The 13,227-nt window shown below is 57.3% G+C and overlaps 5 protein-coding genes across 5 annotated transcripts in view; 3 read left to right on the top strand and 2 right to left on the bottom strand.

The window, feature by feature from the left end:
• Window positions 1-1,807: 1,807 nt before the first annotated feature.
• On the top strand, window positions 1,808-2,164 carry SPRG_12775 (hypothetical protein; the record flags this gene model as incomplete). Its single annotated transcript, XM_012351559.1, has 2 exons — window positions 1,808-1,944; window positions 1,987-2,164. The coding sequence occupies 2 exons, from the start codon at window positions 1,808-1,810 to the stop codon at window positions 2,162-2,164; spliced, it is 315 nt and encodes a 104-aa protein (XP_012206949.1).
• A 380-nt stretch (window positions 2,165-2,544) lies between these two features.
• On the top strand, window positions 2,545-3,992 carry SPRG_12774 (hypothetical protein). Its single transcript, XM_012351558.1, has 3 exons — window positions 2,545-3,330; window positions 3,382-3,569; window positions 3,622-3,992. Exons 1-3 carry the CDS (start codon window positions 2,556-2,558, stop codon window positions 3,934-3,936), a joined length of 1,278 nt encoding a protein of 425 aa, XP_012206948.1. The 5' UTR covers window positions 2,545-2,555; the 3' UTR covers window positions 3,937-3,992.
• Window positions 3,993-5,269: 1,277 nt separating this feature from the next.
• SPRG_12773 (hypothetical protein) lies at window positions 5,270-7,363 on the top strand (the record flags this gene model as incomplete). The annotated part of the gene is made up of 8 exons (XM_012351557.1): window positions 5,270-5,388; window positions 5,433-5,564; window positions 5,622-5,778; window positions 5,841-5,939; window positions 6,002-6,064; window positions 6,187-6,772; window positions 6,828-7,015; window positions 7,064-7,363. 8 exons carry the CDS (start codon window positions 5,270-5,272, stop codon window positions 7,361-7,363), a joined length of 1,644 nt encoding a protein of 547 aa, XP_012206947.1.
• A 754-nt stretch (window positions 7,364-8,117) lies between these two features.
• On the bottom strand, window positions 8,118-9,503 carry SPRG_12772 (hypothetical protein). The gene is made up of 3 exons (XM_012351556.1): window positions 8,764-9,503; window positions 8,524-8,711; window positions 8,118-8,471 (listed from the first exon to the last, which is right to left on the bottom strand). The coding sequence occupies exons 1-3, from the start codon at window positions 9,437-9,439 to the stop codon at window positions 8,157-8,159; spliced, it is 1,179 nt and encodes a 392-aa protein (XP_012206946.1). The 5' UTR covers window positions 9,440-9,503; the 3' UTR covers window positions 8,118-8,156.
• A 1,693-nt stretch (window positions 9,504-11,196) lies between these two features.
• SPRG_12771 (hypothetical protein) overlaps window positions 11,197-13,227 on the bottom strand; it is a gene marked incomplete at both ends in the record, with an annotated part of 2,923 nt that continues 892 nt past the window's right edge. The window contains 13 exons of the mRNA XM_012351555.1: window positions 11,197-11,319; window positions 11,362-11,466; window positions 11,529-11,630; window positions 11,685-11,786; window positions 11,841-11,945; window positions 12,008-12,109; window positions 12,153-12,257; window positions 12,299-12,403; window positions 12,457-12,558; window positions 12,606-12,707; window positions 12,756-12,851; window positions 12,911-13,012; window positions 13,076-13,142. Of these exons, the coding sequence (XP_012206945.1) occupies window positions 11,197-11,319; window positions 11,362-11,466; window positions 11,529-11,630; window positions 11,685-11,786; window positions 11,841-11,945; window positions 12,008-12,109; window positions 12,153-12,257; window positions 12,299-12,403; window positions 12,457-12,558; window positions 12,606-12,707; window positions 12,756-12,851; window positions 12,911-13,012; window positions 13,076-13,142 (1,318 nt within the window). The remainder of the gene's footprint in view (window positions 11,320-11,361; window positions 11,467-11,528; window positions 11,631-11,684; window positions 11,787-11,840; window positions 11,946-12,007; window positions 12,110-12,152; window positions 12,258-12,298; window positions 12,404-12,456; window positions 12,559-12,605; window positions 12,708-12,755; window positions 12,852-12,910; window positions 13,013-13,075; window positions 13,143-13,227) is intronic.

The following is a 13,227-nucleotide window of genomic DNA, read 5'->3' as shown; positions in this document are numbered from 1 at the left end:
CATTCCATACAGTGTGTTTTATACGAGTAAGCGCGTGGCTTCCATAGACGTGCCCGTCGTGTTCCCTTCACTTGGTGGTACATTGATGTGTCGCATGATCGCAGAGGCTGAAATGCATTGACAGTTCCTGTAGCGTTATTCATGCGCTGTGCTCGGTCACAAACTAGCGGTATTACAACCGTGCGAGCCCCAACATCGTCCCTACGACTGGGATAGCTGGCACCAGCGTCGTCTCGTACATGGACGAGGTGACAACCTGCGCGGCTTTTTCCTGTACAACCAAGCCGGGTCGTGCGATGGCAGAAATGGTGAGAGAATGTACATCAATCTATTGGCCGTTTCATTTGGACGTCTCTTGTAAACAACTGGAGGTGCAAATGTCACGGTGCGTTATCTCTATCAAAACTCGCGCCGACCCACCACTCGTCGTAGGCGAATCGCTCGTCGAGGCCACGCTCGAGCTTGATCCTGGGCGAGGGGACCATGACCTCGGTCACCGTGTTGGTGATGCCTAAATGTAGGTACTGGAAGGTAGGGGATTCTTTTGCACTCCTTGGCCGCCCTCCGTTTTTCATGCCCCGCTAGTAGGTCGTGTGCAGCCTCAACAGTTGTTGACACCGTACACGTCCCGAATAAGATGTACTAGGAGTAGTGCACATGTCGAGGTATCGCAATGGATCGTGCACGACAAATGACAGCGCACTCGTTGCATGTACGCGCGTGCAACAGATACCATCGCGTGCGCAGCTCCCCCCAACGACCAAGGTCTCGTGCCAACTCCCACGCAGTATTCAGGCGCCATGTATGCAACCTCGTGGAGTTTGTGTTTGCTTATTAGATTTCAACGCCAACACGTTTGATGCATTGATTGATCATCGCCGAGATCGAGCGGCTCGGCGTATCTTTATCCGGATCCGAATAAGCGTCCGCCTGACGTGGCATCGTGGGCATGCCGAAGGTGCCATTTACAGCAGAGCTACCCGTACTCGGGGTTTTGTTGCTTGTCCAAACCCGGAAGCCCCAACATTGGACACTCGTCGTGCTGTAGACGTCACAGACGATGTCATTCTCTTCGTACTATGTCTGGCTGGCGAAGCGACATGGCAAGACTCGATACAATATTCCCAGCGTCTCGCAGCCTTGTCATGACTCATGACAAAGCTGCGACTCATGAGTCATGAGTGGACGCGATTCCGAGTGGGCGTGGGGGCATGGTGGCGCAGTTTCATGCGTGGGAAAGCTACCGGTATCGCGAAACGAAGAGGCGAGAACAGCTTTCGAATCGGGCTGCACATCGAGTCAACCGACTACTAATTCGTACATGTTCCAGGGTGCAGATTAATGTGGAGCCGTAATGGTGTGGACGATATAGGACGTAGAAAACTTGCAACGGTGTTGGTGTGGCCAGCCGATGCGGACCCATTACACCTCATCCAGCTGTTGTCTCGGCGCCGAGGTCGAAAGTTTCGACGCTGGACCAAGACAATTACATACTGTTCTACAGACACTGTGCTTGGTACTATCACCACGCAGTCTCTGCGTCTCTGCTTGGATGCAGTAGCCGCCTCCGACTTTAGTGACCGCGGAGACGACCGTCCAACGCACGTGGTGGTCGTCCAGCAACACAAATCGGACCCGGGTCCTACCCAATATTATAATACTAATAAATTGAGCATACAAACGTTGTGATAAATATTGCCATTAAAATAAAATACGTGACCCAATGGCTGGGGGCCCACAAAAAAGGCGACCGACCAGCTGTTGACGCGCAACAGGACGCTTGGCGCAGCATTTCAGAGTCGGCGCCATGAAGCTCACGTGGCCACGTCTCCTGAGAGGACCCATGATGCAGCGCTTGACGCTTGCTGGCGTCTGCGCCTACATGATCGCAGCCACGGCCTTCTTCTTGCTTCACCGCCAGTACACGGCGACCACCCGTCACAGGTACTCCAACAGCAACAACACGGGTCGTCACAGCCTCGGTAGCCATGCATCGAGCCATACGCCACTGCGGCACGCCGACTGCAGCTACCAGACGACAGGTTTTGCCGAGCAGTACGAAGCGATCTATGCGAGCGCGCCGTCCCCGCCGACGTCGCTCCAAGCCCTCCGACGGTACACGATCCATACAGGCCATGCGCATGCCTCATCGTGCTCGCTGTAGCCACTCGGACGCGCAGACGCAACTATCGTGGTCTAACTGTCTGCCCATGCGCACGGTGGTCTGCGGCGTCAACGCGGGCTCGCAAGACTCGCTCTTCACCCAGTCGCCGCCGTGCCGGTCCGCGGTCTTGCACCATCTCGTCGTAGCGACAGCCGCCGTGCGTTCCATGCAAATCTTATCGCTGACTTGACATATCTCATCTGAATATACCTGTGCTAGGCCATCGAAGACCAAGGCCATGCAGCCATGCCGATTGGTTCTGGGCTGCAGCACCTCTGGGAACACGGCGCACTGCCACCCAACGCCACCAACATTGATGTACGACCGCCCATGACCTACTCTACTAGATGGAATCTGCGCAGGCTCATGAGAGGGATGATGCTTTTTGTAGATGCTCACGGACGCCTCGAGTGATCTAACTGCGTGGTTTTGGACCCGTGGGTTTGCCCACTTTGTTGATAAGACGAACGGCCATGCGATCACGTGCATGGCCCCCCACCACACGCTCGCCACCCTTCTCTACGCGGACGAGGGAGCAAGAGCAGTGCCGCCACCGCATTTGCGTTGGTCGACGCTGCAGACGGTCAAGGACAAGCTGCTCGTTGGATCGCAGACGGAGCATGTGTATCGACGCGCGCAGCTGACGCCGTTGTCGTGCTTGCCGCTGTACGATGCGTCGATCACGGCACCGGCGCACCCCGCGACCTTCTTTACGGCGGCGCAAGGCATGCGGCACCACGACGATGGCGACGTCAAGGGGCCTCGGCCTCACTGCGAAGCGCTCTGTGACGAAGATGTGCTCTACAGCCTTCGCGATGACAAGGCCAATGTACCTCACTGTCCACTGCGCGACGACGCCGAGTACAACGCGCGACTGGCCAAGTATGTGGACCGTCCGTTGCCGCTGCAGCTCGACGAAGCACACCTGCCGTACATTGCGCCGTTTAGCAACATCACCAAGCTCCGCGAAGGCCAGCCGTGGGAGTACTGTCTTCCGATGAAGCCGCAGCAGTGTGGCGCACGGCGCGGGCTCAAGACGACGCTCTTTGAGACGCCGCAAAGCAAGCCGTGCCGGTCGGCCGTGCTGCAGCTGCTGCTGGAAAACATGCTCGAGGTCGTTGAAGAGCTCAGTCTTCCGTCGTTTGTCTATTTTGGCACGCTCCTCGGTATAAATATTCAAGAACTATGAGACACGACGACTGACAACTCTATGCTAGGCGCGTGGCGAGACGAGGCCATCATCCCGCACACGCCCGACATTGATATCGTCCTGCCGTCCAACACGGACTGGGCCAAAGTCCAGGATGTCATGTGGGCGCGCGGGTTTTACGTGTTTGAGCGCGATATCCACGGCGCCTGCGTCGCGTCGCACCACCCGCTCGCGGCCTTGCTGTATGCGCCCAACGTACGTCATTTCGTTTTTCGTTTTCTGAAAAGGTCATGCCCACCGGGTGTAGCATACGCTGGTGACGACGACCAAGTCGGAGCACGGAACTCCGTACTTGGACTTGTACATGTGGCGGCGCGTCAAGGACCGCAAGATCCACGTCGAGACGGCCCGAGCCGACCTGCCCGTGCCACACGTGTTTCCGCTCACGTGCCACGAGACGATCTTTGGCAACCATGTGCCCGGGATTCAGTTTCCCGAAGCCATGTTCCGGACCGAGTATGGGTCGACGTACGCGACGGATCCGAGACTGCACTTAGCGTCGTGCGAGGCGTACTGCGACTACCAATTACTGGACAATGCGACCGTGACCAGCAAAAAGTAGACATTAGCAACGTTGGCATGGTTGTCTCTTATACTATACATGTAATATTGTTATCGATGAAAATCGAATGGACCCACGGTGGAGATCGCATATGCCATGGACCAAGGCCATGAGAGCTTGAGAGGACATGTGGCCTTGCTTGGATGCATGGTCAAATGTATCGTTGGCGAGAATGGATGCTAGCGAGCGCGCCGTTTGGTGCGTCGAAGACCCTACCCCTAACCGCGGCAAAGGGTCCCGGCGAGCGGTGCGTTGACCCGGTTAGCGCAGTCCATACTACAGCCCCCTAGCCGACGACATGAAAGTTTGGTGGGATCGTGCTGCCAGGCACAGCTCCGTTGGCGAATTGTAAGGTCGAGCCTGTGTTCAGATGTTGAGGTCGCGACTCTGAACTTGCTTGCTCGCCGTGGACCAAAAGCCTCGACACGGCTATGCCCGGTTGGCTCCCGCAGACGCCGAGGCGCGTAAGGCGGACTCTTTCGTCACCTTGGTCTTCTCGTGGCGTCGAGGACAGACAGCTACAGGTAACGTTATACAAAACAGAGTACTAGTACAGTAGAAGAGCATATCCCTGTCAGCTATCCCTGTCCATGAAAGCAAGGGTCGCTGCACGGATCGCGTCTTGTCCAACGTCGAGTGTCCATGGTGGGATTCATGCATATGTCTATGCTACATGGGGTGTAGCGCAACCGTTTCTTGAGTTTATGACCTGCAGCGCGCTCTGGCCCGATGGCACTGCGACGCCAGAACAAGGATTTGAACCCGCGTGAGAAGCCACCGTTCGAGTGTGTCTTAGACCTGCTGACCACGAACCCTGCGTCTAGCGCAGCCGTTGCAATACACAATGATAGAATCCTGTACCGTATGTGTAGTAAGAAGTACATCCTTTTTTAGATGTACTGTACCGCACTCGACATCCAGCGCATGTCTAGCCCAATCCCATTACGCACCGGACGAGGCTTTTTTCGTAGGGCTCGACCAAGCCCTCGCCACCTCTGTCCTTGGCAAGGACAGAGGGACTGTGTCGTAGCAAGAGTTGGCAGGAGCAGAGCGGACGTTGTCGTCGAGTTTGTACGGGAGGATCGCAATCTGCGTGGCATGTGGACACTCATGCGTTGACCTGGCCTTTCCTGGGTCGTTGCCACTTTCTTATAAAGTAGGCCCCCACCTTTTTGCACGACCACCCAGGTCCACACAAAACAAATTCTATACAAAGTGCTATATCATTAAAATGTACCACGCCCATACAGGGTCCTACAAAAACACAGTGCGAGGCGAAAAACCAGATGGCAGCGTGCGGAACGCGCAAGTGCGGCAGATACGATTCGGCGCCATGAAGCTCACGTGCAGCGGGCCCATGACGCAGCGCTTGACGCTCGCTGGCGTTTGCGCCTACATGCTCGCGGCCACAACGGTCTTCTTGCTCCACCGACAGTACATGATGCCATCCAGGTACACTGAGTGCCCCACCATGGATGGCTAATGACCAGCAGCAGCAGCGTACACGTGTCGAGCCATGCGCTCAAGCACGCCGCGTGCAGCTACCAGACGAATGTCTTTGCCAAGCAGTACGAGGCCTTGTATGCGATCTCCGCGTCGCCGCCAGCGTCGCTTCAAGCACTGCGACGGTACGACGTGACTTCAACGCGACCGCATCGAACTGATCAGCTCCTCCGGCTTCATAGCATCTCGGATCCACTCGCGCCGCGCTCGTGGGCCGACTGTCTGCCCATGCACACGGTCGTCTGTGGCGTTGCCGCCGGCGCGCAAGACTCGCTTTTCACGCAGTCGCCGCCGTGCCGGTCCGCGGCCGTCCACCACCTGCTCGTCGCAGCCTCTGCCGTACGTTGCATCTTACAACGAAAGCATCTAAATCCTAATGAAGCACGTCGTGTCTGCGATAGGCCATGGAAGAGCGAGGGCACACCGCGCTGCCAATCGGCTCGGGACTGCAACACATATGGGAGCACGGCGCGCTTTTGCCGGACGCCACGTCGATCGATGTACCTTCCGCACGCCTCTTGGCATCGCCACAGGCTCATGCAGAGACGATGCTTTCATGTAGATGCTCACGGACGCCTCGAGTGATCTCGCCGCGTGGTTTTGGACCCGCGGATTTGCCCACTTTGTTGATGCAACGAACGGCCATGCGATCACGTGCATGGCCCCCACCACACGCTCGCCACCCTTCTCTACGCCGACAACACCACGGACGCAACACCGCCACACTTGCGCTGGTCCACGCTGCAGACGGTCGACGACCAGCTGCGCATTGGATCGCAGACGGAGCATACATATCGACGCGCGCAGCTGACGCCGTTGTCGTGCTTGCCGCTGTACGGTGCGTCGATTGCGGCGCCGGCGCACCCCGCGACCTTCTTTACGGCGGCGCAAGGCATGCGACACCACGACGATCTCGACGTCTGGTACCCGAATGCCAACTGCGAAGCACTCTGCGACGACGACATTCCGCCGTTCCGACGCGATGTCAAGTTCGAGGTGGCCCACTGTCCGCTGCGCAATGATACCGAGTACAACGCGCGACTGGCCAAGTATGTGGACCGTCCGTTGCCGCTGCAGCTCGACGAAGCACACCTGCCGTACATTGCGCCGTTTAGCAACACGACCAAGCTCCGCGAAGGAAAAGCGTGGGAGTACTGTCTTCCGATGAAACCGCAGCAGTGTGGCGCGCGGCGCGGGCTCAAGACGACGCTCTTCGAGACGCCGCAGGGCAAGCCGTGCCGGTCGGCCGTGCTGCAGTTGCTGCTGGAAAACATGCTCGAGGTCGTCGAGGAGCTCAGTCTTCCGTCGTTTGTCTATTTTGGCACGCTCCTTGGTATGAATGCCCAGAAACTATGCGACAAGGCGACTGATGGACTACACTATGCTAGGCGCATGGCGAGACGAGGCCATCATCCCGCACACGCCCGACATTGATATCGTCCTGCCGTTGACCACCGACTGGGCTAAAGTCCAGGACGCGATGTGGGCACGCGGCTTTTACGTGTTTAAACGTGATATCCACGGCGCCTGCGTCGCGTCGCACCACCCGCTCGCGTCGCTCTTGTATGCGCCAAAGGTACCGGGGATGACGTGGCAGCGGGAGATGCAAGTTGCGTGTGTGTAGACCGACCTGGTTGAAGTGTCAACGTACAACCACGGCACACCGTACCTGGACTTGTACTCGTGGAGCAAGGAGGTCGGGCGCAAGGTCAAGGTCGAGACGGCGCTCGAGAAGCTCGATGTCGCGCACATGTTTCCGCTCACGTGCCACGAGACGATCTTTGGCAACCATGTGCCCGGGATTCAGTTTCCCGAAGCCATGTTTCGAAGTGAGTACGGCACCACGTACGCATCGGACCCCGACTTGCACTTGACGTCGTGCGAGTCGTACTGTGACTACCAGTTGCTAGACACGAACGAGTAGCATCGTCCATTTCAATAACTCCAATAGTAGGCTAGTACATGAAAGAATGTGGAGTCGCACCTTTGGATGCAACAGTGGACAGCGTGCGAATATGGCACGGCGGCGGCGACCCGTTCCGAAGACATTATTGCATGCTACCGACAACTCATCACCGATGCGAGATGACAAGAACTACCGAGGTACTAAATGTTTATGGACCATGCATGGAAACGACACCTGCGGTCGTTGTCGAGGCGTCGCACTTGTTATTATTGGTGTTCGCCATAAACACCATCAATAACCATATTTTAGGCTCGCGGGCGCGCGGCCTCAAGAAAACGAGCCAACGAAGTTTATAAACGAAATCGCCCATACTCACTAGAGTGCTAGAGACGACTTTTTGGAGAGCGCGAAACGCTATGCGGCGTCGCCGAGCGAGCTCTGTAGTGAAAGATATTGTACTGGACACAGTCACAACCGGGCACAGCGTTGGCTTCTGCAAACTATCGTCAGTCAGAGCATACTAGTACTGCTTTTCACAATGAACGAGTCGTTTCTCTTTTCTGAGCCCACGCGTTTGTGAATCGAATGGGGGTCGAACCCTTACCTCTATAGTATAGACTGAGGGTTCGCATACTCGTCCGAGTCGCAACCCACACAAGCGCCTTTAGAAGCGCAAGACGGCAACGATGGGATGTCGGTCTGCCATTTAAAGTTGGATGCCCATGTATGTTACCGCATGGGACTTCAAGCACCATGCACGACATGGTGATCGCCGTGAATCTCATACCTAATGAACTCTCTATTAACCTACTTACGCGCGCGCGGCATTCTTGTTTGGAACGAGCTGGTAGTCGCAGTACGACTCGCACGCTGCGAGGCGCAAATTCGGGTCCACGTCGTACGTGTCGCCGTACTCGCTCTTGAACATGGCTTCCGGGTGCTGGATGCCGGGCACAGGACTGCCAAAGATCGTGTGGTTGCACGTCAGCGGAAACACTTGGGACGCGGTGAGCTTGGCGTTGGCCGTCTCGACCTGGATGAACGCCGTGGACGCAGCGTACTCTTTTTTCCACATGTACAGATCCAGATACGGTGTGCCGTGCATGGACGAGTCGGTCCGCGTTTGCTATACAAAGCACGCATGGAGACGCTGCCACGTCATTTGTTGAAAGACCTACATTCGGCGCATACAGCAATGACGCGAGCGGGTGGTGCGACGCGACGCAGGCGCCGTGGATATCGCGCTCAAACACGTAAAAGCCACGTGCCCACATGACATCCTGGACGTGGGTCCAGTTCGTGTACGACGGCAGGACGACGTCGACGTCGGCCGTGTGTGGAATGATGGCCTCGTCCCGCCACGCCCCTAGCACACAAATATTGTCAACGTTGGCGCATATTTCTCGGTGCATGCATACCGAGGAGCGTGCCAAAGTAAACAAACGACGGAAGGTGCAGCTCATCGATGACCTCGAGCATGTTCTCGAGGAGGATCTGGAGCACGGCCGACCGGCACGGCTTGCTTTGCGGCGTCTCAAAGAGCGTCGTCTTGATACCGCGCCGGGCGCCACACTGCTGCGGTCTGATCGGAAGACAGTATTCCCATGGCTTGCCTTCGCGGAGCTTGGTCGTGTCACTAAACGGCGCAATGTACGGCGCGTGCGCTGGCGAGAGCTGCAGCGGAAGCGGCTGGCGCAAGTACCCGGCGAGCCGCGCGTTGTACTCTGCATCGTTGCGCAGCGGACAGCGCGCAACGTTCGCGTCGACATTGTGTTGAAGGGCTGGCGTGTCTTGGTCACACAGGATTTCGCACTCTGGGTTTGGGTACGTGACATTGGCTGTCTTTGTTTGGTCGCTGTGTCCCGCTGTAAAGAACGAAGCAGGCAACGACGGCGCGAGCATCGACGAGTTGTACAATGGCAAGCAAGCGAGCGGCGTCAAGTGCCACTGCCAATAGACATGGTCCTTCTCGGGTGCAATCGTGAAAACGTCTTCGACGCTCAACATCGTCGACCAGCGCAAATGCGGTGGCGGCACGGCTCTTGCTCCCTCGTCCGCGTAGAGAAGGGTGGCGAGCGTGTGGTGGGGGGCCATGCACGTGATCGCATGGCCGTTCGTCTTATCAACAAAGTGGGCAAAGCCGCGGGTCCAAAACCACGCGGCGAGATCGGTCGGGTCGTCTGTAAGCATCTACGAGCAGGATAACCGTGTCAGCATGTGCAGCTTCTATCTAGTAGGTAATGGGCGTTCGTACATCAATGTTGATGGCGTTGGGTGGCAGTGCGCCGTGTTCCCAGAGGTGCTGGAGCCCGAAACCAATCGGCATGGCACTGTAGCCACGCTCCTGGATAGCCTAGCAACACGCATATTCGCATGAGATATGTAAGGGATAAGATCTGCATGGAACGTACGGCGGCTGTCGCTACGACGAGATGGTGCAAGACGGCGGACCGGCACGGCGGCGACTGGGTGAAGAGCGAGTCTTGCGAGCCCGCGTTGACGCCGCAGACCACCGTGCGCATGGGCAGACAGTCGGCCCACGATAGCTGCGTCTGCGCGTCCGAGTGGCTACATTAAAGAAAGCGTCAAGACGGTTTGTATGCTGTCAAAGCGTACCGTCGCAGGGCTTGGAGCGACGCCGGCGGCGACGGCGGGGCCGCATAGATCGCTTCGTAACGCGAAGAAAAGGCGGCCGTTTGGTAGTTGCAGGTGGCGTGCCGCAGCGGTGTAAGGCCCGCCACCACGACGTGCCGAATTCTACGCATCGAGTAATACGTGGTGACGACATCGGAGCTCGATAGGTGCGAATACCTGTGCGCAGGCGTCGTGTACATCTGGTGGACGACGAAGAAGGCCGTGGCTGCGAGCACGTAGGCGCAGACGCCGGCGAACGTCACGCGCTGCCCCAAGGGCCCGTTCACGCAGCGCGACCATGTCGGTCCGCTTCATGATGGCGCCGACAGTTCAACAATGCGGCGCAGACGCCGGCGAACGTCACGCGCTGCCCCAAGGGCCCGTTCACGCAGCGCGACCATGTCCGCTTCATGATGGCGCCGACAGTTCAACAATGCGGCGCCAGCATTTCGCTGCGTGTCAACAGCTGCTTGATTTTGTAGGGTACCCCACCCATCTGATTATCATTTCGGGGCTGGAGAAGCTTGATGTTTGTATGGTATTGTTTTGGTAGGACCCGGGTGGTAGGCTGTTGAAAATTGGGGCAATGTGGGAAAGGCGGGATGGTCGTTGGCAGGGTCGTTGGACACCATGGTTGGACACTCCTCATCATCCAAGTGCGATGATGGACACCATGGACATTGCATGGACCGGTGCCAAGGCTCGTGTGCAATGGTATGGTTTACGGATGGTAGTAGTACAGGGCCCCAAAGTCAAGTACCTTTGCCGTCTTTACGCACTGGAGCTGGACAGCACCAGCTGGGACAGCACAGCATCTTCCGTGCATCGCGATGGTGTCATAGACAGGCGCGTGCCGCAGACCACTTGTTGAGAAACAGCAACCAATCGCTCGTCTAGTCCTCCCATGTGCCGTCTTGTCTGCACTGTTGGCGCTGAGAGCAGTACACGTTTACGAACTGTTAGACAAGCTGGCCAGAGTCCAGTGTGTGGCATCACTCGTCAGCGATGCTAGCGGACATGGCATGGTGTCCTAACGTTACCGGTACTAGCATGTGCTCTTTTGTCAATGTATGGACAGACCACTGTACAACCGTGCAGCATTCATTGGCTCCGTGTCAGATCTGCTGTTTCTCCAACATTTACAACAAAGCAATGATGGAAACCAATCGCTCGCATCGCAAGGCCGTTGCTGCCTCAGTGGTCCTGTCTCACAGAGCTTACGGGGCGTGGGCAGCGTCGCGCTTGGCCTCGGGCACGACAATAGCAGGGTGCTTGAGTAAGGTCGCAACGACGCGGTCATGGTCACGGTCCATCGCAGCCATGAGCGGCGTCATCCCCGTCTACCACGCATGTCAGCAAATTGCGCGTCCTCCTCTATCTACCAGTGTCGTGGCATTGACTTGAATGTCCTTGGTCGCGTCGAGAAGGGCGTCCACAATATCGACAAAGCCGAGGGCCGACGCGTAGTACAGCGCTGACGACCCTTCCTACGGAATCAACATACCATGTTGTCATCGCATTGGCACGCGGAATCCAGCATCGAACGGACCTCGTCTTGGGCGTTGACAAGCACGTGCGGGTGCCGCAGCAACGCGAGCGTGATCTCGCAATGGCCAAAGAGGCTGGCGGCCATGAGTGGCGTCCGACCCTCCTACAAAAAAACGAAGTTTGTCCCGCTGCGTTTATCAGGCGGGGGGTACTGTACGCCGTCAGGCGCGTTGACGTCGATCGTGGGCTCGGCCAAGAGCTGCAGTACGATAGCAGCATGGTCGTCGGCAATTGCGAGCAGCAGCGGCGTCATGCCATCCTACCCAACACCTCTCATAGTACGTCTGGCAAGGATATACTGAAAAGAACCGACTTCGTCTGGCGCGTTGAGGGTCTCGGGCGACACGAGCGGCAAAAGCAGCGCAACGATCGCCGCGTGGCCATGCGAACACGCGACATGGAGCGCCGACTGCAACATCTACGCGATCGTGTACCAGTCGACCCCATTGTTTTTTTCAAAAAAAGAAAGGCCAACTCTACCGTGTTGACTAGGTTGACGTCGATGCGCGGCAGGTCCAAGAGGAAGTCGACAGTGTCGGGATACCCGTGCGCACTCGCGAGCACCAAGCCAGAGTTGCCGTCCTACAGGTCGATTGATACATTGCTACATGCCGTTGCCACCGACCCGATCGACGTCGTTGACATGGAGCGTAGGCCGTGCTTGAACAAGATAGCGAAGCACGGTGTCGTGGCCTCCCTTGCACGCTGCGAGCCACGGTGTCGGCTCCCCCTGCTGCGATAGCAAGTGGGTTGTTTTCAAGGTACGAGTACCTCGACTTTGGCCGCGACGTCGTCGAGCGCGCCAGAACTCACAAGGCGATCCACGACGCCGAGATAGCCGCCGCCGCACGCAAGCACCACACCCGAGCAGCCATCCTACAGTTCACTCTCCCACTCAGACCACTGGAACGACTGTGGAGTTGATGTACATGGCTGCGCTGGTGCACGTTTACGTTCGGATGGTCGAGGAAGAGGCCGACAATGTCGTCGTGGCCTTGCTCGCAAGCGTGCAGAAAGGCCGATCGTCCGGTCTACAACAATGTCGTCGTCCATCAGCTTCAAAGGGATTTCTGCGTACGCTGTCGGTGCGGTTGACGTCGAGCCCCGGTTGGGCGAGGAGCAATGACACAATCTCGGTCCGGCCTTGCTGCGCAGCATACATGAGCACCGAGACCCCTCTCTAGACATGGGCGTATGGGCTCGATAGAGGTTTTCGCATTCGTCGTACCGCATCGACAAGGTTGATGTCGGACTGTGGCAAGAGCAGCCGGACAACGTCGGTATGCCCCCCGTCCGACGCCAGCAATAGCCCCGAGTAGCCGTTCTAGTTGGCATACGATATCGTCGTACTACACGTAAACAAGTATGCAATATTGTCCATGCCTGCGTCGTTGCGCTGAGATCCGTTGCAGGGTGCGATAGCAGCGCCTCGACGACCGCAGTCTGACCGCGCCGGCAGGCTTGTAGAAACCCCGTACTGCAGTTCTAGGACAATCATGCTGCTCTCGAATCCATTGTACTAGAAGGATGCAATGGCAGCAGACATACCGCATCGACTTGGTTGACGCGAAGACGCGGCTGGTCGAGAAGAAAGCGGACAGCGTCGACGGCGCCACTGGCACAGGCCAGCATAAAAGCGCAGATGCCCTAATAGTTTCAATCACCATCCTACCGTGTACCGAGAGAGAGAGAGAGAGGTA

Source organism: Saprolegnia parasitica, assembly GCF_000151545.1.
Source record: "Saprolegnia parasitica CBS 223.65 unplaced genomic scaffold supercont2.82, whole genome shotgun sequence".
Taxonomy (NCBI): Eukaryota; Oomycota; class Saprolegniomycetes; order Saprolegniales; family Saprolegniaceae; genus Saprolegnia; species Saprolegnia parasitica.
Note: the sequence above shows the minus strand (reverse complement) of the source record. Positions and strands in the feature narration are given on the sequence as shown.

Coding starts and splice junctions, on each gene's coding strand:
- SPRG_12772 (XM_012351556.1), bottom strand. CDS start 9,439: ATGGCCCCCCACCACACGCTCGCCACCCTTCTCTACGCGGACGAGGGA. Junction 8,712..8,763: donor TTACTTTGGCACGCTCCTCG/GTATGCATGCAC, acceptor TTTGTGTGCTAG/GGGCGTGGCGGGACGAGGCC. Junction 8,472..8,523: donor CATTGCTGTATGCGCCGAAT/GTAGGTCTTTCA, acceptor TGCTTTGTATAG/CAAACGCGGACCGACTCGTC.
- SPRG_12774 (XM_012351558.1), top strand. CDS start 2,556: ATGCTCACGGACGCCTCGAGTGATCTAACTGCGTGGTTTTGGACCCGT. Junction 3,331..3,381: donor CTATTTTGGCACGCTCCTCG/GTATAAATATTC, acceptor ACTCTATGCTAG/GCGCGTGGCGAGACGAGGCC. Junction 3,570..3,621: donor CCTTGCTGTATGCGCCCAAC/GTACGTCATTTC, acceptor CACCGGGTGTAG/CATACGCTGGTGACGACGAC.